The sequence below is a fragment of the Eulemur rufifrons genome, chromosome 2, assembly GCF_041146395.1.
Source record: "Eulemur rufifrons isolate Redbay chromosome 2, OSU_ERuf_1, whole genome shotgun sequence".
In the NCBI taxonomy this organism is placed as follows: domain Eukaryota; kingdom Metazoa; phylum Chordata; class Mammalia; order Primates; family Lemuridae; genus Eulemur; species Eulemur rufifrons.
Genome location: NC_090984.1, coordinates 114,341,347 through 114,363,925, shown reverse-complemented (window position 1 = coordinate 114,363,925; position 22,579 = coordinate 114,341,347). Strand labels below are relative to the sequence as shown.

Sequence of the window (22,579 nt, the reverse complement as noted above, 5' to 3'; positions counted from 1 at the left end):
CCACCACAGCTATCTCCTGGGCAGTATTCTCAACACTGCAGCCACAGATGTAGTCCTAAAATGTAGGCCAGATCATGCCACTCTTCTGTTAAAAGCCCTGCATGGATGCCCTATCTCCCTAGAGTAAAAGCCAAAATCTCATAGTGGCCCTCTAGGCACTATGTGAACTGCAGCCCCCACGCCTGCCTCTCTGAGCTCATCTCCTGCTTTATCCCCCCTCACTCCAGTCACTTTGGCCTCTTTGCTGTTTCTGCAACTCACCAAATGTGCTCTAACCCCAGGGCCTTTGCACTTGCTGTCTCTCTGCCTGGAATGCTCCTCCCCCAGAGATATCCTCATGGTTCTCTCTCACCTTCCTCAAGTCTTTGTCAAATGTCACCTCAGCAAGGCCATCCCTGACCATCTTGTTTAAAATTGCAACACCCCCAACTCCTCAACTCTTTACCCTCCTCACTGGATTCTGCTCTGTTTCTTTAAATAGCCATTTTTCACCTTCTAATTTACTACTTTATTTTGCTTATTTATTCCCGTCTGGAATGTACGCTCCACCAAGGCAGAAATTTTGTCTCTGTAGTTCACGACTATATCCCCAGCACCTAAAACAGTGCCTAATACATAGTGGGCAATCACTATATAGTTGCTGAATAACTGAAAGGGTGTACAGCTTGACATTTGCCCCCAGCTCCAGGCCAAGACAGGAAACCCCACTGGTGACTTTGCACTCTCCTTGGAGGGCAAGGGAGCTGGCATCTGAGCGGGTAGCAGTCCTTGCCTGGCTCAGTGCAGACAGACATTTATGGAACCCCTGGCAGGTGCTGTGATATCTCCACCCTCCTCTGGCTGGGTGGGGGCTAAGGCTGCTGGGGCAGAGGGGAGCCTGCTAAGGGGCACAGGCCAACCCGGGCCCAGGGCCCAGAAGGAATCACAGGCAACTCGAGATGGCAGGGCAAGCTCAGGCAGGTCCCCCTCATCCCAGGCCCACTAGTTCTGACTGGACGGTGACCTTCCCCAGGGTGGCTGCCCTAGCCTGGCCCTGTTCCTGAAGGTCCAACACATTCCCAGCCTCTCCCCGGCCTCCTCCCCATCTCTCCTCTTCCTTGCCCTTTCTTTTCTCCCTCCCCGAATCCTGCCCCGACCCCCACCAAGCCCCTCGCCCTTCTTCACGTCTCCCCGCCCCCCCACACCCCCCTTCTGTCTACCTCAGGTCTCCACCCCGGCCCCCGACACCCGCAGTCCCTCTCCCTGGCTTCCGCAGCCACCCCGCCCTTCCTTGCTCCTCCCTGCGCCCCGGCCCCGGCCCCCGGCTCCGGCCCCGGCCCGCGCTGCGGCTCCGGCCCTGGCCGGCAGGGGCCGCTCCTCGCGGCGCCCGGGGCCCCGCCGCGCCCGCCGCCGCCGCCCGCCTCCCCGCCCCTTCCCCGGCCGGCGCTCCCGTTACGCCGCGGAGCCGGGAGCGGGAGCCCGAGCCCGCGGCGGCGGCGGCGGCGGGAGGCAGCGAGGGGGCGCCGCGGCGGCGGCGGGGCCTGCGGGGCCTGCGGGGCCTGCGGGCGGGCGGGCGCGCCGGCGGGGCCCGGCCAGGCCGCGATGGCGACCAAGAAGGCGGGCTCGCGGCTGGAGACGGAGATCGAGCGCTGCCGCTCCGAGTGCCAGTGGGAGCGGATCCCCGAGCTCGTCAAGCAGCTGTCGGCCAAGCTCATCGCCAACGGTACGCGCCGGGCGCGCCGGCCTGGGCTGCGGGGGGCGCCGCGGCCTCCGCCGGAACGGGCCCCCGAGGCGCGGCGGGGCGCGGGCAGGGGCGCGGGCAGGGGCGCGGCCGGGCCGCGAGGGCGCCGCGGCCCAGGGGATGTGCGCGGGGCCGGGGCCTGGGGGAGCGCAGGGTGCCCCGGGGTCATGCGGTGTGGGGGCCGAGGGGGCGCTGGGGGTTGTGCCGGCGCCCCTGGGTTCCAGCGTGCAGCGCGGGCTTGTGTGGAGTCCGGGGCACATGGGGGCTCAAGGAGGTCAGGAGCCGGCCTTGGGCTTCTAAGAAGTTGGAGGTGATGGGGGGGGACTCCTTCAGGACATGCGAGTTAGTGTACGGGGGAGTCCAGAGTGTGTGTATGGTGTACTCGGGGAATTAGGATGTATTTATGGGGGTCCTGCGAAAGTGGGTGTTGAATAGAGACCCCTGGGAAACATGGTTTGTAAACATATGTTGTTCAAGGGGCTCCGGGTAGAAGCTCAGGCCTGGGGCGTGTGGGGGTGGTGGAGGAAGGCAGGTTGGGATGTGTGTTCAGAGAGTAGCGTGTCAAGGCTGCAGACCTAGAGAGGTAGAGATTGGGAATACAGGGGAAGTAGAGTCAGGAGAGTCAGGAGGGAGAGTACTGTGGAGAGAGGTGGGAATATGGTTGAAGAATATTGGGAAATGGAGTTGGGTGTGTGAGGGGTCGGGTCTAGAGGAGAAGGGGGTCAGAAGGAGCCTCTGAGTAGGAGCCTGGTGCCTGCAGTTGATCCATGACCCCTTTGAATGGGTTCCCGTACCCAGTCGAATCAAAATTGCATCTCGAATGCCATTCCAGTGCACAGCTCCACGTGGCCTTATTTGTTTTGGAAGCAAGTACCTTTAATATTTGCTTGTCTTTTAGTACCTGCCAAAGTGCCGGCGCCAGTACAGTGGTGAGAGGGCAGAGGTTTTTGTCTTATTTCATTTTTGGCTTCCTGGGACTGGGTGAGCACATGTTGGTTGAACAAATGAATGAAAGAGTGAATGAGTGAATGACACTGCTCTAAGAAAGGACATTTGCACTAGTTTCAACCTTCTCACTTCAAACTACCTAGAAAGCAAGAGGAATGTCACAAGTCCTCACCAAGGATGGTTTATGTTTGTGTGTTACAGTGTTAGTGCCTTGAAATAAGAACTTGGTTTTGTGCACTCTCGACTGTAGCCCTTTGGTCTGGGCAAGTCTTTTCTGGGTGCATACAGGTGCCAGAGGCAAAGAACGTCCCTTGGCTCAGCTTGATGGAAGATGTTGATTCTTCTTAGTTAAGATAGCATTTGAGGAAATGTTCAGTCCACTGGGCCCTAAAGGCAGCTTGACCTTGCGCTCCCTGTATGGCTCACCTGCCTGTTCTCTTGCTTCTCTGCTTACCTGCAGCATTTTCTCTTTTCTTCTCAGAGTTGGACAATCCTGAGTCTACTTTGTCACTTCCCAGCTGTGTGGGCATAATGATACCTTCTGTGCAGGTTGATGTTAAGATTAAATGGGTTCGTTTGTGAGCCTCCTGTTTGTTCCCTTCTGAATCCACTTGTTTCCTATTCTCTTTGGTCATTCATTCAACGAATATTTGTGTGCCCACCTGTGCCAGTCACAGCACTGACCAAGTCCCTACCCTCATGAACTCACCCTCCTCCTCTGAGGAGACAGATAAGCCAATATGGAATAAATAAGCAGGATAGCTTTAGATGGTGAGAACTGATTTAAAGCAAACAGACAAGTTAATGTGATTCAGAATGACAGACAGATGGGAGGATTCAAACTACATGGTCCTTGGAATGAGAGGGTAGGTGGGCTTTTGTTGGATTGGGCCTGTCTTGCTCACCTTTCAGGTCCTCTGCAAGGCTCGGCCCTCTTCCCTGGGCCTGGTGGCTGTGGCCTAAGCTGTAGTCATGAATGGGGCTCAGGCAGGTGGAGTTTGCAGGGCACTGTGATCCACGGGTCTGTGTGCAAGTTTGGTTTTGGGAAACCAACGGGAGGTAGATTTTTGTCCCAGAGACTCACATGGTGAGCAGCAGCTTTTGATGGCAAAAGGTCACACAAACTTGAAAAGGTCAGGGAGGTTGCTCAGGAAGATAAAAAAAAATAAAGCCAAAAAAAAAAAGATGAAATGAAAAACCAGAATTATTGTGGCTTTCCTTAGCATTCAGAGAAGTGTTTGAAGGCGGGTCCTCCCCTTCCTTTGGCTGATGATGGTTCCCTTGGGCTGGTAGTGGCATTTCTTCCTGGCTTTGGGGGCACCAACTCCCCTTTAGGCCCTATTGGGTGCACTAGCCCAAGTTCTGTGCAGATTTTGCAAAATCCTGAAGTTAAAGCATTTGCTGCTTAGAATAAGGAAAGCAAGTTAATGTCATGTTTATCATATTAGCACAGTTACCTAGAAGACAGCCATAGGCGGAAAAGAGCATAGTCTTTGGACCTGATTCTTGTGACCTTGGCCAAATTGCTTAACTACTCTGAGCCTCAGTTTCCTCATTTTAGAATGGGGATTAAAAGACTTACGTTACAGGGGTTGTTATGAGAATTAAAGGAGCTAGTATTGCCCAGGACTAGCCACAGAGCCTGATACCTTATTCACTTGTTCATTCATTCCATAAATATTGAGTACCTGCTATGTGTTAGCCACTGTTTTAGGCACTGGGAATATACCCGTGAACAAAACAGACAAAAATGACAAAAACCCCAGCCCTTATGAAATCCACATTCTGTTATATTTCATAGTAGGGTAGGGGCAGGGAGACAGATAATAAGTAAAATCACTAAGTAAAGCTTAACAGATGGTGGTCAGTGCCATCAGAAGAATAAAAGGAAAGGGAAAGGTGCTTTGGGAGTGGTGGGGGTGGGGGTGGGGACGAACAGGGTGACCCTGGAAGGCCTCACTGAGAAGGAAGAGTCTGAGATAAGACCTAAGGAGGTGGAGAAGCGCGTTCTAGGGAAGGAACTTCAAGGGCAGAGGAGTGGTGGGGCCAGAGCCTGTAGGGCCTTGTAGGCCACAGTTAAAACTTCGGCCTTTCTCTGAGGGAGATGGGGCCACGGGAGAGTTCCGAGCACAGGAACCCCTCATTCTCAATGCTCCCACTTGCAGTTCCCCACCCAGCAGCGTTAGTTGCTTAGGGGAGGGGAGCACGGCAGCCCCTCTCCATTAAGGACTCTCCACAGTGAACATTTTCAGAGCCTGCTGCTCCAGCCTGATGCCTTGGAAGTAAATTGGTTTAGACAGTTTGCCAAGAGGTTGAAAAGGAAGAAAGGGGCAAATGCCAAGTTGAAAATTGAACCCAGAAATCTGTCTTCTGCCTCACACCCCACTGTAGTCACCATTTTAATCATGCCATCTCAGAAAACTAAACCGTGGTAGCTATGTCTTTGCCAAGCCCTGGTGAGTCTCGGCAAGAGGATGATCCCATGAGTTAGGGGTATGTGGGAAGGTCCCACTGAAGTCTAGACTCTTGCTGCCTGGAGTGTGGTCCAGGGATCAGCAGCATGGGTATCACCTGGGAACATGGGAGAGGTGCAGACTCTTGGGCACCCCTGTCCCCTGACTTGCACAGTCGGAATCTGCATCTTAGCAAGGGGTCCGGGGCTTTGTGGGCACTGGGAGGCGTGAGGTGCCCTGGCCTGGAGCTCAGGCAGCAGCCGGAGAACTCAGGGGTAAAGGATCGAGAGCCTCACGCTGGTTTCATCTTGGCTCACAGGTCAGTCCTGGCCCTGGCAGGACAGTCCCAGCTGTTCTTTCTTTCCCTGCAATGTCACCCTCCAGCCTCCCATTGGTGAGGTCACTGCTGTGTGTGAAAGTGCAGTGATCTGGCACCTGGGCTTAAATTTGGACTTACCTGTAGCTGGCTCTCCAAGCCCACCCTTCCTCACTGGTCACTCCGTTAGGGTGGTTCTGCAGATTCAGCGGGCTGATCCATGTCAGCCTCGGTATAATACCGGTGTTATTCTCACAGGTGACTCTAACTGTGGGCAAGGCAGGCCAAGTCCTGGCTGTCACCTGGCAGTGGAAAAGAGAGTGGGGGACCTAGACATGACACAGCTGAGCTAGTGCCTGGTCAAGACTCCCGCATATTTCAGTGAGAGAAACAGGCATTTGAGAGGCCTGCGCCTGTCCCAACACATAGGCGCTTCCTTTTCTGAGGCAGTGCCGGCTTCTCCTTCCCCAGTCTGCTAAGCTTCTTAGGCGAGCTCAGTTACGGAGCTCACTTAGAAAGATTAGGCCCCAAATGGTCGCTTCTCCCTTAGGGGATCGTTGCCTGTCTGATTCGATATTATTTCGAGACATTTTAATTACCTCTTGGAGATGAGTAGGTAGGGGAATGGTGTCTGAAACAAAGAATATTTCTGGGGCAAGGTTTGGTTCCCAAATGTATTTGGACCATTAGGTGGGAGTGAAACTCTTGCCTTTGCCAGTAGCTGCTATTCATGTTGTTTGAAGACAGGGCACGTATGGGATGTGGCTTCCCACTTTGGGGGGCAGGCTGAGCCCCTAGACGCGCTCATTCCTTTGTAGCCTTCCCCAAAAGGGGATCAGTCAGTGGTGGACTGGCAGCCTCCCTGGCTGACCTGAGGGTCTTCTCTGGAAACAAGGCTGAGGTTTAACTGAGAGTCTCTGCTGGGGGGTAAGGTGGCCCTGTTGTGTGGGGATGGCGCCTTTGGACATGCCTGGAGCACCACAGACTCCTAGGAGTCAAACTGCTCCCAGAAGGCAGGGAAAGACACCAGTGAGACCTCTGGTGACCCTCCATCGTGGCTTTCTCAGGCCACCCATCCTGCTTTGAAATGCTCTGTCTTGTTGTTCTTTGAAGGACACACCTTGGTGGCAGACCATATGTCCTGATTTCTGGATTAAAAAGGTTCACCTTTTCGACAATGATGGACTGATGGTGTCAAGCTAGGCATTGGGGCTCACAGTCATGGTCCTCAGAACAGGAGGACCTTGACATCTCGTGGCTGTATGAAGTGGGGCTGGGACTGCTCAACTCTTGCCCTGGCCTCATGCTTGGGGGAATTTGCAGGCTCTGAGTTGGGAGAAGACTTCCTGGCATTGACCCGCTTGCTCCAGCCAGCCTTTCCAGCACGCCCTCCCATCACTTTGGTGCGCAGCCCTCTTTCTCCCCACATCCCTTGGCTAGTTTGGCCTCTTGGACTCTTCCACACACCTTGCTTATTGTCTTCCCACCTTTGCTCACACTATTTGGCTCGGGAATCCTCTCTGCAGATCAAAAGCTTGCCTATCAAGGTCTGGTTCAAGTTCTCCCAGCTGTCCTTCCTTCACAGAAAGGGCTGTTTTTCTCAGAGAAGACAACCATACAATGTTAGAACCAGACAAGACCTTAGAGATCATGTGTTGCAGTTTTCAAACTGATGTCAAGGAACCCCTCGGGGAACATGCTTTAGGGGCCTGATGATTGGGAGGGCAGACCTCACTCACGGAAGCAGTCACACCTTTCCTTAAGGTTTCCTTTGAAGGAAGGGCTACTATACTTAAAATAAAAAACTCTGAAACCCATTGATCTAGTCTAGCCTCTTACAGATGAGGAAATAGGCCCAAAGAAGGAGGTGTCTTCCTTAAAGCCACCAGCCTGCGAGTGGCCGAAGCGAGCAGGGTAGGTAAGAGCTCTGGCCCCAGCGTTCAGTTGCTTGAGTTTAAAGTGTGGCTCTGCTGCTTCCTGACTAAGAGGTTACTTCACCTCGCAAGGCTCCCTCTGTAGAGCGGTGGCACACACCCAAAACCCTTTTTCTGAAGCCCTGGGAGCCAGACATGTTTCAGAACGCAGAATTTTTCAGAACATGGTATATACTGGACATTATGTGACACTCCCAATTGGGTCTGGGGCAGCACTTCGTCATAAAACATGTTAGTATTTCTACATCAAAACATAAGAGCAGTGACTACAAAAGGGATAAATAGACTATAAAGAGTCTCACGTGGCTTCAGTTGAGATTTTGCTGCCCAATAAGTGATTAACGTCAAAAACCCACTTTTGGTTTTTAGAGAGTTCTGCATTTCAGAAATTACAGATAAGGTATTATGAACCTATAAGAATAGTGTCAAACTTGTGGGGTGGTTGTAAGGACCAAATGAAGAAAAAAACTGAAATACCTAAAAGTGCTTCTTAGCATGGTACCTGCGCAGAGTCAGCCTTCACTAGGTGTGGGCTGTTGTCAGGTGGTGGCGGGTATGGTGTTATCATCTCCCGTCTCCCAGCTCAGGGCTGTTTCCCTCCCCTACACCACCTATCTTGGCGGTGCCTTGTCTCCTCACCAAATGGTCAGCTTCTAGAGGGCCAACGGCCGTGGTTCTACTTTTCTGGCCCCACATCATGGAGTCGGGCTCATAGCATGTGCTGTGTTGAACTGGCCACAGACTTTCATGAGCTGAGGCCCCTGCGCGGTTGGAACAGGCCTGAGGAGGTGAGGCCGAGAGTGTCCAAAATGGAAGTGAGAGCCAAATTACAAGTGATAACTCTGTCCCAGAGAAGTAGTGTCCTGCAAAGGCTGCTATTTGCTTTGACGGCTGGCGGGGTCATGTGAGTCTGGACCAGCCAGAGTCTCCCTGGTTGTCAATCCAGCATTCTTCACTGACCCCTGTTTTCCTCCCTCCTGATTGAGCCCCAGTTTTGTTCAGCCATCAGCCCCCGCCATGTGCCATGTGCTTCACTGTAGGTGGGCCGAGGCCCCAGCAGGTCACTCCCTTGCCTGTGATTGGTTGAGGCATGAGCATGTACTTAGTTCTTGCCAGTGAGACATCAGAGAGCATTTGCTTGGTGGGGGTGGGGAGAAACTCTGGGCAAGATTTTTTCATGCTTAAGAATGACATACATGCTTAAAAGGGAAGAAGTCGTCTCTCTTCTTCCCCTGGAAGTTGTTCATACCCTTGAGGCCTGGAGCTGTGGCCATCTTGTGGCCATGAGGGCACCTGGCCCCAGAGTGAGGCTGACCCCAGAGGGTAGGAGTTCAGAGACAAGAAGAATATGACCCTTGATTACATGGCTGAACCACTGATGGCACCGGGCCTGGAGCAGCCCTTGTCTGGACTTCCTATTATATGAGATAATAAATTCCTTCTTGTTGAAGCCACACTGAGTCTGGTGTTTGGTCATTCCTTGCTGCTGAAGGCGTTCTAATTGGTACACCTCCTCACTTTCCCAGAGCATGCCCTGTACCCGGCTGCCTGGCCAGCCTCGCCTTGGGTGCTGGGGAATCGCCTTTGCTCCTAATTCACATTGGACTCCCATGGCAGGATTCCTGCCCCTCCTGCCCCTCTGAGTGACCTTATGCTAGGCAGGTGGTGGAGGGTTGCAGGCCTTTGATATGCATGAAATCCAGTGTTTCTTATCTGAGAAGCCCAGGAAGAGGGAATAGGTTTTCTGAGACCTCTTCAAAGTGTCCCCGTCAGCCACCAAGACAAGGATGAGTGGTATTTGGCAGTTGGGTGCTGTATAAAACATGAAGAACAGCCACAGCCACAGGAAACCTAGCGGATGGCGACAGCCTTTTATCTCCCTTGGGGTTTGTCTGTCCTTGGTCATCAAGTGTGGCGGGTGGTGGCAGCGCCAGAACTATGCAGAGCAGACCTGTTTAGGCTCTTTTAGAAGTCCACCAGGCCTGGGGTCAGAATCCTCATGCATTTGCCCTTCAAGTGACCTTGTGCACATCACTTGATCCTCTGAAACCTTAGTTATCTTGACTTCATGGGTGTTAAAACAAGTGCCAGGAGGGAAGAGGAGTGAACAGCATTTCTTGGGGAGCTTGTGTGTGCTAGATTCTGGGCCTGAACTTTTACATGGATCCCAGTTAATCATCACAACAACCGAATGAGGTCAGGGGTTGTAATTCTCATTCAGGGGATGAGTAGACTGAGGCTCAGAGCTGTTAATTGAGCTGGATTCTAGCCCACTTGTGACTAGTTTCATTATTCCTCTCCTACACTTATGTTTTTCTAAACTGGTTGGATCAAAGAATCACTTAGGGCTTGTTATATAGAGTCCTGATTGCGGAGCCCCCACTCCCAGAGGTGCTGATGCAGCAGGGCTGGGGTGGGCCAGGGTTCTGCAGTCTTTGGCTCCCAGATGCCAACACGGCCAGTGCTTGACACACTTTGAGGAGCACTGAACTAAGGGACCCTGGACGTTATAGATTCCCAGACATCTCCTCTGAGGGTGGAAATTCTCTTAGCCCAAGGTAGCAGCTGGAAATCTGCTTTTCTAAACAGAGCCTAAGGCAGTTTGAGCAGGTGTGGGAGCCCCTGGTCTGAATCACAATGGTTAGCATTTACTGAGCATCTACTGTGTGAGGGCACAGCCCCAGGTGTAAGGGGGCGTCAGAAGAAATAGAGTTAGCACTTCAGCAGCCAGGCAGAGCTTACGGTTCAGGACTGTCACTCACACTCGGGGCAGCAGCATCCCCTGGAGGCTTGTCAGCAACTCAGGTTCGCAGGGCCCAGGCTTCTGCTTCAGTAGGTCCGAGCAGTGTTGGGATTCAGGAAGCAGGGTTGTTAACTAGTGCCCTAGGTGACTGTGATGCAGGGAGTTCCAGGACCAGACTTTAGACATGATTGTCCAAGTAGGAGACAGAGTGTGACCCTGCAGCCTGAGGACAGCAATGACAGTGTCGCTTACAAGATACACAGGGTGCAGCTGGGTTACTGGAAGGCTGAGGCCAGGGTGGGCTTAGGTGGTGATGGGTAAGGCTGGCAGAGTGCCAGGAGGGGAATCTTGGGCAGGATGGTGGTGTTAGGGTGAACAACCTGTCCCAGTTGGCCTAAGACTTTGCTGGTTTTAGCACTGAAATTCCCGAGTCCTAGGAATAGCCTCCATCCTGGGTGAGGAGGCCAGTAGCTCACCTGTCAGGTGGGTGGAGGCATTTTAGCAAAGGAGAAAGGAACCTGGTGCAGAAGACAGCACTGAGCTTTGCCCCGTTAGACCCAGATTCAGATCCCGGTTCTGATGCTTTCTGCTTGTCTGGCCTTGGATGAGTTATTCAGCTTCTCCGAGCCTCACTCTTTATCTCCAAGGCTATTTTCAAGCGTCGATAGTGCAGTTTCTGGCACCAGCATCATCTGAAAGCAGCCTGACTGAGTCAGAAATCCTGTGTGTGGAAGGAGGGCAGAAGGGTCCAGCTGCTCGGCTCTTTGCAGGGGTCAAGGGAGTGGCCACAGGAGTGATAGTGAATGTAACAAGGCACACGGGTTGGGTGGTTTCCTGTTACGCAGAATTGTGACCAAGGCCTGAAGCTGAAGACAAGCAGTGTTAGCCAGGTCAGAGAAGGAGTGAACGCAGAACTCGGGCTTCAGCCCACGTCTGATGGACGTCACATCCTTCTTCCAGCCACTCATTCAGTGCTCAGCGAGCCCGGTGCAGTATGTGGGCTGCTGTGTGCATAATGGGGACACAGAGATGAACGTGACCACTAGACTCTCAGCCCTGTGAGGGCAGGATTTTTTGCTGGTTTTGTTCGTTGCTATATCCCACGCACCACTAACAGAGTCTGGCATACAGTTGCTGCTCAATTAATTATTCAATGAACAACGTAGCCTCCATCCTTGAGTAGTTCACTTGGACTCATTTCCTTATCAAATGCTTGCTGAACACCTACTGTGTGCCAGCCACTGTGCTCAGGATCTGCACTGATCTCCAAGCCCCACCCTTCTGCTCGGGTCTCGGACACAGGGACTTGGCATACTTGTGCTCAGGGCCTGGAGTGTCTACCCGAGACCTGGTCCCACATCTAAGACTGTGGTGTCTGTGGGGTGGCTGTGTGTGGCCCTGTCCACCTGCGCTGTGGGTGAGTCCTGGCCGGTGGATTGTTGTTAGAGCTGACTTCAGCCTGGGACCTTCCCTCCCTGTGGCTTTTGTGGAAGTGCAGGTGGCCTGGAGGGGTTCTGGGCCCCTGCACTGTCCTGCTCATCCCCCTTCTCTCTGCACGTGCAGACTGGCTCATCCCCTCTGCTGTGCGGCCTGGCTCCCTTGAGGACCTGCCCTCTCTGGCCCTCGCAGGTTCTAAGCCCAGCAAGAAGCAGTGTTTTCTCCCAAGTTTGCCAGCCTTCAAGCAGTGTCCAGTCGACAGGGTGGTATGCTGGGGGTGCCAAGCCCAGGGACCTTCAGCTAACGCCACTTTCCCGTCCCTGGCCCAGCAGGCCAAGGGATTCAACTCTCCACAGAGTTCTGGGCCCAGAGGCCTGGGAGAGTGGTCCCTGAGACCCCCGGCATCTGGCCCCACAGCCTGGGGGACCCCTCCCTGCCTCTGCCCCACCACACTCACAGATGCGGCGAGCCTTCTTTCTGCCTGGAATTACGCCTGGAGAAATCCTGCCTCACTTGGGGGAGTTCCCCAGGCCCACCCAGATCCTACTTGCTCCTGACACTCCACTGAGTGCTCGGGGTCCTTCCACGCCACCATGCCAGCACTTGAGGGCAGACACTGGACTGGGGCTTTGAGTCTTTAAGAGAAGCTGGTCGACTCTGTGTGGGTGTATGTTGGACTTGTCTGTGTGGAGCTGGCTTCCTGACAGGGCTATTTCTAAGCCTTCTGGGCTGGCCTGATAACATGCCCCTGCCCCGTTAGAGTCACTTCCTGCCCTGCTGAGCTCTGGGGACAGGCCAAACCAACTCCAAGCTAATGACTTTCAAGTTACCTTTTCTTAGGTTGGGTTTCCCTGGGGAAAGTGTGTGTGTGTGTGTGTGTGTGTGTGTGTATGTGTGTGTGTGTGTGTGTGTGTGTGAGACCAGCGTACTCATTTATTCTGCCAACGCAGTGGAAGTGTTGTCTTCTCTTCCCACATTTTACTCGCTCATCTCATTCTTCCAGCCTCTGCGCCATGTGTGGATGTGGAGAAGAGGCTTGGCCTGAGGCCTGCGCTCTGCCTACCAGGATTTTCCCAGGATATCATTTCTGCCTACTTCTTTGGGGCCTCCTAATCTCTGACTTTTGCCATCTTTGCTTTTCAGCCAAGAGTTCCAAATAACCAGGCCCTCTGAACTGGATCACAGTTTAAATCAGGATAGTTGTGGGAGGGGGAGGAACCAGCAGGAGCCCAGAGGTAGAAATGGGAAGGCCTTGACCTCGGTCAGCAGTCATGGCCGGACCTTGTGCCAGGAGAGCTGAGTCTCCCGAGACCAAGCTGCTGGGTTGGACCCTGTCCATGAAGGGGAGACCTATTTATTGATTGATTCATTCCAGAAATATTTATCAAGTCCCGACTATGGGCCAAGCTCTGGAGCTAGAACATGGTGTGAGAGGGACAGGTGAAGTAAGGGCTAAGGTGGTAAGTTACAAGGATTTTGGCCTTTGCTGTGGGGGAAGGGGAGCCTCTGGAGGGTTTAGAGGGGAGGGTGAACTGATGTGACTTGTACAGGGTCAACTCACCCTTATTTTCTAGTAGAGGTGTGTGCCCCTGCCCTGTTACGCCCGCCTCTCTGCTGTTCATGGCTGCACCCGTGCAGCCGTGCGCTGCTGGAGCAGTGACGGCCAAGGCCCTAGAAGGGCACCACCGCTCTTCAGCAGGCTGTGTCCCCACTTCCCAAAGTGTCTGGTCACGTGCTCTTCTCTCTTCTTCGTCTGAAGGCCACTCTCCCACTCTTAGCTCATGACCTGGCCTCATGCTTTATTGAGGATATAAAAGCAATTAGGAAACGCCCTCATTTCCTACCACTAAATCTACCAGCTTTCCGTCCTGACAATGCTCAGAGGCTTCACTCCTTTCAAAGGCCAAGAGCCCTTGCACCTTTGCTCAGAATCCCTTCAGCGTGCACAGATGCCCTGACTTTCCCGCAGAAGCTTCCCCAGCCCCCCATTGCTGTCAAATGCCTGCCCCAGCACTCTGTGCCTTTCCCTACCAAGGCCTGGTATTACTCTCTGCTCCATTGTGCAATCTAAAATCGAGGATTTATCTTCAATCCATTTCCTCATCCCTACGTATTAGTTTCCTGTGGCTGCTGTAACAAGTTATCGCACATTTGCTGGCTTCGAACAATGCAGATTATTCTCTTAGACTTCAGGGGGCCCGAAGTCGGAAATGAGTCTTACTGGACTAAACTCAAGTGTCCTCAGGGCTGTGTTCCTTTTGGAGGCTCCGGGGGGAATCTGTGTTCCTGCCTTTCGAGTTTATAGAGGCTGCCTACACTGCTTGGCCCCTGACCCCTTCCCTCCGTCTTTAAAGCCAGCAGTTTAGCATCCTGCAGCTTCTCTGCTTCTGTCCTCACATCTCCTCCTTGGACCCTAGTCCCCAGCTTCCCTCTTCTGAGGACCCAGTGGGCCATCCAAATAATCCAGGATAATTCTCTTAATTCTCCTATCTCAAGATCCTTAATCACATCTGCAAAGTCCCTTTTGCCATGTAAGATAACGTAGTCACAGGTGTCAGAGATTAGGGTGTGGATATCTTTGGGGACCATTATTCTGTTTGCTATGACTCCAGTCCAATCCATTACTAAGTCTTGTTTATTTTATCTCCAAACTGTCTTCGCCCATCTGTTTCTCCCTTTCTGCACTGTTTCTTACCTTGCCGCGTCCAAGTTGCTGTCACTCCTCACTTAACTACTGTAGTAACTTTCTGTTTCTGTCCCCGCCTCAACCCCCTCCAAGTCTATTCTCCACACAGCACTTCAGTCAGAACAGTTTATCCCCTTGCTTAAAAACCTTCACACTCCTGGGTCCAGTGTGGTGGCTGACGCCTGTAATCCCAGCACTTTGGGAGGCCGAGGCGGGAGGATTGCTTGAAGCTGGGAGTTTGAGACCAGCCTGGGCAACACAGTGATACCCCCATCTCTACAAAGATTTTTTAAAAATTAGCTACTTCCATGTGTAGCATACACATGTAGTCCTAACTACTTGGGAGGTTGAGCTGGGAGGATTTCTTGAGCCCAGGAGTTCAAGACCAGCCTGGGCAACATAGAGAGACCTTGTCTCTACAAAAAATAGGAAAATTAGCTGGGCGTGGTGGCACAGCCTGTAGTCCCAGCTATTTGGGGTGCAGAGGCAAGAGGAATGCTTGAGTACAGGAGTTCAAGGTTGCAGTGAGCTATGATTGTGCCACTGCACTCCAGCCTGGGCAACACAGTGAGACCCTGTCTCAATAAGTAAATAAATAAATAAATAAATAAACTCTCAGACTCCCCATTGCACTTAGCACAGATGCCAGACCCCTCACGTGGTCTGCCCTTCCCTGCCCCTCTGCCTACCCCCAATCCCAAAACCCTTCCATCCATCCCAGCCACACTGGCCCTTCTGCTGTCCCTGAAACACACCAGCTGCTTGCCTACCTCGGGCCTTTCCACAAGCCACTCCCTCTCCTGGAACGTTCCTCCGTTAGATCTTTGCATGACTGACTCTATCTCTTCATTCCAGTCTCAGATACCCTCTCCTTGGACTCTTTCTCTGATATGACCACCGCAGTCTACAGTAGCCACCAGCCACTCGCTGCCATGACACCCTGTTTTAATTCTCTGCACAGCTCTCACTGCTGTCTGGCCCTTTTCTGGTTTATCTCTGCCTTCCTGTCTAGAATATAAGCCCCCCGAGGGCAGGGAGCTCTCTGTCTCCTTTACGGCTGTAAGTCCCCGGTGCTGGCAGGTGCTGAATAAATGCTGGTGAGGTGTGATGTGCAAACTGCTGCAAGAAACATGATTAGCTCAGGCCAAGGGAGCAGGGGTCAGCTGCTCCAGGCTGACCAGAAATCTGTCTTAAAGGATGCCTAAGGGAGGGAGGCATTGCATGTCCAGGCACCCTCGGGTGAGACAGATGGCCACAGCCTTGGAAGGATGCTGAGGACCTGGAGTACGTGTGTGTGGGAGGCTGGTGGCCCAGGGAGAGCAGGAGATGGGCTCTCAGTAGTGACTGTAGAGGTAAAACAAAACTCCTTCACTTGGCTCTGAGATGATGGGCTAGGCCACGGGAACCCCTCCGTGGGAGGCCAGACCAGCCACTCTAGAGCACCTGGTAACGCAGGTCATCTTTTTTCTTTTTAAATGAACCGGTTCATGTTTCATGTAATTAACAAATGTAGATGGTCATAAAAATCAAATTGTACAAAAGGGCATATAGTGAAAAATAACCTCCTTCCTACATTGTCTGCATGTCCTCTTGCTTCCTTTCACAGAAACAGCCACTCTTAAGACTTTCCTGGGGGTTCTCTCAGAAATATTCTGAACATTTGTACATTTATTATTATTTTTAGGTTGGACTTTTTGGTTTTTATTCATTTATTTTAAAAAATGATACACAGTAGGTGTACATATTTGGGGGGCACATATAATAATTTGATATTCATATGATCAAATAAAAGTAATTGGAGTAGCCACCACTTAAATATTTATCTTCTCTTTACACTAGGAACATTCAAATTCTTCTCTTCTAGCCACTCTGAAATGTACAGTTGATTAATATTAACTGCAGTCACCCAGTGATCCACTGAACACAGGTCTTATTTCTTCTAAGTGTGTATTTGTACCCATCAATCAACCTCTCTTCATTCCCCTCCTCTCCCCCCATTTCCAGCAACCACCAATCTGTTCTCTACCTTCATGGGGTTCACTTTCTTAAGCTCCCACATGTGAGTGAGAACATGCAATATTTGTCTATGTGTGTTTGGCTTATTTCATATAACATAATGACAGTAAATGACAGGAGTTTGTTCTTTTTCGTGGCTGAATAATATTCCACTGCGCATGTACTGTATTTCCTTTATTCATTCATCCATTGATGGGCACTTGGGTTGATTCCATATTTTGGCTATTGTGAGTAGTGCTGTAATAAACATGGGAGTGCGGATATCTCTTTGCTCTCTGTTGTTGATTTCCTTTCTTTTGGATATATACCCAGTAGTGCTGGGTCATATGGTAGTTATACTTTTAGTTTTTAGTTTTTTGAGTAACCTCCATACTGTTTTCCATAGTGATTAATTTACATTGCCACCAATAGCGTACAAGTGTACAAGCTTCCCCTTTCTCCATGTCCTCACCAGCATCTGTTATTCTTGTTTTTTTCCTAAAAGCCATATGAATGGGTAAGATGATATCTCATTGTGGTTTTGATGTGCATTTCTCTGATGATTATGTTATGTTATGTTGAGCATTTTTTCATATACTTGTTGGCCATTTGTTATGAACGTCTGTACATTTATAAGAAAGCATATTGTTGTTTTTTACATATAATAGTGACATACTATACACCTTCTTTTGTATCTTGCTTTTTTCAACCTTCTCTTTATCTTTGAGATTGTTAGCTGTTGCTGTGTAGCAAATCATCCCAAAACTTGTTGCCTTAAAACAATCACCTTTTATTATTATTTGTGATTCTTGGCTTGCCAGGGCTTGCTCATGTATCTGTGGCCAGTTATGGGTCAGCTCAGTGACTTAGATGCTCTTTTTTTTTTGAGACAGGGTCTCACTCTGTTGCCTGGGCTAGAGTGCAGTGGTGTCATCATATTAATAGCTCACTGCAACCTCAAATTCCTGGGCTCAAGCATTCCTCCTGCCTCAGCCTCCCAAGTACCTGGGACTACAGGAATGCACCACCATGCCTGGCTAATTTAAAAAAAAATTTTTTTTATAGAGACAGAGTCTTGCTATTGCCCAGGCTGGTCTCTAACTCCTGGCCTCAAGCAATCCTCCAACCTTGGCCTCCCAAAGTGCTAGGATTATAGGTGTGAGCCACTGTGCCTGGCCTCTTTGCTGCTCTTGACTGGACTTTCTCATGTGTGTGAGCTTTGGCAGAGACAACTCAGCTCTACTCCACGTGACCTTTCATCCTCCAGTGGGTTGGCCTGGGCTAGGTCAAGGCTGGCCCAAGCATGTTCAAATAGTAGTCACAGAGAAGCAAGGGAGAAGAAGAAGAAGTAAGCCCTTTTCTAAGCTCCTGTGTGCTTCAGAGTCGCTAATGTCCTATTGGTCAGAGCAAGTCCTGTGGCCAAGTCCAGGGTCCGTACAAGAGGCCACAAAGCGCATGGATTCAGGAAGCATGAAGACATAGGCCGTTTGTGTTGCTGGGCTACCACGGAGTTGTATTTAGATCAGTTCCATGTGCTTAATGGCTACACTGTCCCATCATGGGTGCACCATAATTCATTTAACAGGTCCCCTGTCAGGGACCCTGTAGGTGGTTTTCTATCTTATGCTATTACCAGGGGGACCGTATGTAGTAAACATCCCTGTCTATAAGTCTTTGTGTTCAAGAGTGCATCTATCTATGGGGTAAGTTCCTAAAACTGGTATTTCTGGGTCAGATGGTACAGGTGTGTAAACTGCTTTATAGAAATTGCTGAATTGTCCCCTGGAAGCACTTATGCTGATTTATATTCCTACCAACACCATAGGGTAGTGTCTGTTTTGCAGTCAGCATTCTTTGGGGGCAGGAGGATCACAAGTACTGCAAATGCTGAGTTACCTGTGACTTACAAGAATCTACTTAAGTAATTCTGAGGCTTAAGAAATGGAGAACCTGGCCATGTTTGCTGGTAACAAAGGGGATACTGAAGAACCAGCTCCTAAGTGAATAGGGGTTTGTTTTTTCCTCCTGGATCTGAGCCGCAACAGGAATGGTTTGAATAGACTTAACTGCTTCTCCATTGACATATAAACTGAGTTGTTGAGACTTTTTTGTATTGGTATCAAGTACTCTCAGGAATAGAGAAGAAATTCTAAGTTTTTTCTTCCCCATCTGATCAAATCTCTGCATGTCAGCTGCTTATCCTGCAAGCGAGAAACTGTGAGGGGCAGTCGCTTCGGGGGCCAAGTCCACAGCCCGCCCTTCCCTGGAGAGGGTCAGGGAGGCCGAGTGCCCTCGGGCCTTGAGCTGTACCAGCCACGGGGCTCAGGGGATTGGGGTCACCTGTTTGGAGCTGAGCCAGGGACTGCATCCCCTGCCGGGGGCTAATTCCCCACACTCTCCTTGGTGAGGGGTCTCACTCATGGTTTTTGTTTGGCTTCAGGCTTTGTCTCTAAATGACTTCCTGGGAAGCTGGTTCCTGCAGCCTCACTTAACCCCTGAAAAATGCCCATGGGAAATAAAACCAGCCGCGGGCACCCCTGAGTCCCTCCTCCCTCCTGTCCCCCGAGGATCCTAGCAGTTAGGGCAGGACAGAGACTCCAAAACCGCCTGTCCAGTCCCTGCAGCGGAGGGGCTAAGTGGCTTGGCCAGGGTCACACAACTTGTTGGGAGAGAAGCTGGCTTCCTCCTGGATGCCGACGTCCAAGTAGTTTGTGCCTGACGTGCTGGAGAGACACGTCTCCCTGCCTGCCTGGGTTCAGATCCCAGCCCCAGGGTAAACCAGCTCTGTGACCTCTGGCATGTTGCTTCCCTTCTCCGGCCTAGTTCCTGTCTGTAAGATGGAGATGATAATAGTCTCAATATCCTAGTGTTGTTTCTAGGACTGTCAGGATCACGTAAACTGCTCATCACACTGCAGGGCTCTTGGTGCAAGCTCAGTGTGCCCGGCTGTCCGTGACTGTTGCGCCACATTCATATCCTCCTACTACACTGCAGGCCTCTCGAGTACAAGGATTGTGTCTCACTGGGCTTTCTGGCCCCACAAGAGCCAACAGAACTGTTCTGGGAAATAGTTAATCCTAAATGAATGAAAATAACAGTAATAGTAGCTAGTGTTTATTCAGTACCTGTGTCATGCTATATGCATTACATATATTACCTCTAATCCTCACAATAGCCAGTTGAGGAAATGAAGGCTCAGAGAGGTTAAGTGCCTTGCCTAATGCCACACAGCTAGTAAGTGAGGGAGCTGGGATTCAAGCCCAAGGCTGCCCGAGGCCAAACAGATCTCTTTCCCCTACATTGCACTGCCTGGGCTTCTCCATTCTGGAAACCAGGTGCCTGGCCCCACTTTGCAGTTCCACTGCTCCACGTGCAGCTGTGAAATGGCCAGCTGTGCTCTGCCTGGTGCCGGGTGAGTGCACAGGCATGAGGTGAAGACATACTCAGAGTGAAGTCTTCCGTGTGCAGAATTCTGACGCGAGGCCCCCGTTCCTGTCTTGCACCTGGAAATTCTCACGACAGTAGTGGCTCACCTTGTCTGTTACCCAGCTCTTGGGGATCACTGTCTTGTGTTGCCTGATGCCCAATGTCTTAAAAACTGTTTTTTCATATATTCTGCTTTGTTTTTTTGGTTGTCTCAGATGGGAGGGTAAATTTGGACCCTATTACTCCATCTTTGTTGGAAGTGAAAGTCTGTTTTTAGTGTTTTGATCCTCTTTTATTTTATATTTAATTCTTTAATCCATCTGGAATTAATTTTTTGTGTACCCTGGGGCACTTTTTTTTCCCTCCTGTCTCACTGTCCTAGCACGTAGCTGGACGCAGGCTTGGGTAATAAAAGCTGGCTAGGTGACATCTGTTTCTTCTGTTGCTAGTGGATTCCGAATTGGGAACCCATGAGGTCCTCGACAAGTACAGGCAGTGCTCATGCAGTGTTGGCCGTGCCACTCAGCGCTTCCATCATTAGGACCGAGCCTTGCAGCCTCTGTACAATTTCTTTGGCATGAGCTCTTGATGTTTTTAATATCTCTGCCCTGGTTGGGAGAGTAAGTAACTCTCTTTTTCAAAGGGGAACAAAGAAAACAATTTGCTTGAGAGATTAAATTGAAACCTGGAAATTTAAGAAATTTCATTATTTTGCAGCCACCATGCTAAACTTCAAATTAGATCATAAGCTCTTTGCTCAGAGTATGCAGCTCCTTCTGGAACTGGCAAGAAACTCCCCAGACTATTCGCTTCTTCCTCTCCGAGCACTTTGTGGTTTGGCTCTAACAAACTACTGGGAGTTCCCCAAACGACTAGGCTGTGTCATGCCTTTGCCTTTGCATATTCTGTTCCTTCTGCCTGGAATGACTTTCGCCACACTTTCCACCTTCAAGCCTGTACCTGTCACATTCCTGGTGAAAGCTATGTCTCCTCTCCCCCGCCCGTCCAGTACTGGACACATCCTCAGCAGAGTCCGTACTGTGTTGAATGGTGCTAAGAGATGGGACCTCCATGAGGGAAGGGACCATGTCTCCTAATTCTGAGGAAATCCTCCTTCTCTCAATTGAGCTTTTCCCTGTATCCCCTCCCCTAGTTGTTGCTGATGAAGCTGGGCTTTCTCCACATCTTGGCATCAAGATTCTGGTACCTTCCCCCAGTGTCAGGAGATCGGATAAACACAAAGGACATAAATCCTGCATAGCACTTTGGTAGTGGTTTTTACACTTCTCTGTAACTATGAACCGTTGTTTAAATAAAAATTTGGCAAGCCTGGTATATAAAACCAATGAAATAGGAGAAGGGAAGGGTCTGGGGATTCTAAATACAAAAGCCTTCAGTTGGGTCCTGTGGAATTCTGTTTGGAAGCCAGGGAACTTGCGGACTGCCATGGTAAGGTATTTCCAGAGAGTACTCAACTTGAAGCTTGTTTCTTGTTTGGGAGATCTGGTTAGGATTCCAGTTTGGCCACTGTAAGTAACAAAGATCAGAATCACAATAACTGAAGTAAGAACAAGACGGAAGTTAATGTTTCACTCTCATTTAATAATTGGTCATAAGCAGTCCAAGGCTGGGTGGCAGCTCCTAGGGGTTGGGGACCAAGGCTCCTAATGGGGTGCTGCTCTGCCATCCTCAGTAGGTGGCCTCCACCTTCCATCAGCACAGCCGCATGCCCGCCGGTGGGGCAGGGTGAAGAGGAACTGGAGGGTGAGCCCATTCCCTCTAGGGGCATAGCCCAGAAGCTACACATAACACTTCTGCTCACATCCCATCGGCCATCATTTAGTCACATGGCAGGGAGCTACCAAGGAGCCTGGGAAGTATAGTCTATAGCTGGGCAGCCATGTGCCCCAATAAAACTTGAAAATTTTAATACTAAAGGAAGAAAATGAGCATGACTATTTGGGGCAACTAGCAGACTTTGCCACAGGCGGTGGCACATCTAACCGTGGAAGATGCAGTCCAAATGCCTCAGCCTATCATCGAATTAATCCACCGTTTACTGGGCACTGACTCGCTGCCAGACATTGTCTTGACCTTGAGATTCCAAAATAAACAACACGCAGTTTCTTCCACCAGCCCTCTCCCTTGGAGTCTAGAAGGGGCAGGCAGATTACTAAACACCTAGATTGGGGTACTTGGGGTTTCTGTGGCAGCTGGGGGTGGTCTGAGTTGGGGCACATGGGAGAGAGGTTGGCAGTGCTGGAAAGGTGAGTAGGTACTTACTGAGTAGCAGCCACTGGTGTCCTCAGGATGCCAAAGCATCAGAAGCTTGGAGGACTGAGCCAGGAGCACTCGGCCAGGACCTGTTTTCCACGCTGAAGGCTTTGGACATCACCCTGTGGTGATGGGGCTGAATGGGGAGGTGGGAGGAAGAAACATTAATGTCCCCACGTTCTGACCCCAGCTTGATTGGCCTTATCGTGGTCGCTACCCACACCCTGCTCTCCTGCCACTTTGTTCTCTGTGCTTTCCTGGCTTTTGCACCGTTGCTTAGGTTATGCAGTTCCTCAGCCTGGCTTGCCCTTCCTTCCCTCTGTAGTTTGCCAGTCCTACTCATCCTCTAAGGCCCAGTTGAGAGGTGTGGTCACTCTGAGCCATAGTGCTTCCTCGCTGAGAACTCATTAGCTCTAGTCCACAGTCTTGTGAGGGTGGTGGTATTGTTCCCATTTTATAGATGAGGGAACTGATGCTTCAAGAGGGTAATTAATGTGCCCTTGGTGCCATGGATAGAACAGGCAGCGGAGGTCCTGGTCTCCCAGGGCAGCCGTTGTCAGATGCAGGGGCAAAGGGGTCTTGCAGCAGGGAGGCCAGTGGAGGGGGGGGTCATGGGGGCGACAGGGAGAAAGGAGTCTTCAGCTCAG

General features: G+C 51.0%; 1 protein-coding gene across 2 annotated transcripts in view; it reads left to right on the top strand.

Annotated features, from left to right (window-relative positions):
• The first annotated feature begins 1,551 nt into the window (after window positions 1-1,551).
• TTC7B (tetratricopeptide repeat domain 7B) overlaps window positions 1,552-22,579 on the top strand; it is a 247,340-nt gene continuing 226,312 nt past the window's right edge. For both annotated transcript variants that reach the window (XM_069465219.1, XM_069465218.1), the window contains exon 1: window positions 1,552-1,702. In XM_069465219.1, the coding sequence (XP_069321320.1) occupies window positions 1,582-1,702 (121 nt within the window). In that variant the 5' untranslated portion in view covers window positions 1,552-1,581. The remainder of the gene's footprint in view (window positions 1,703-22,579) is intronic.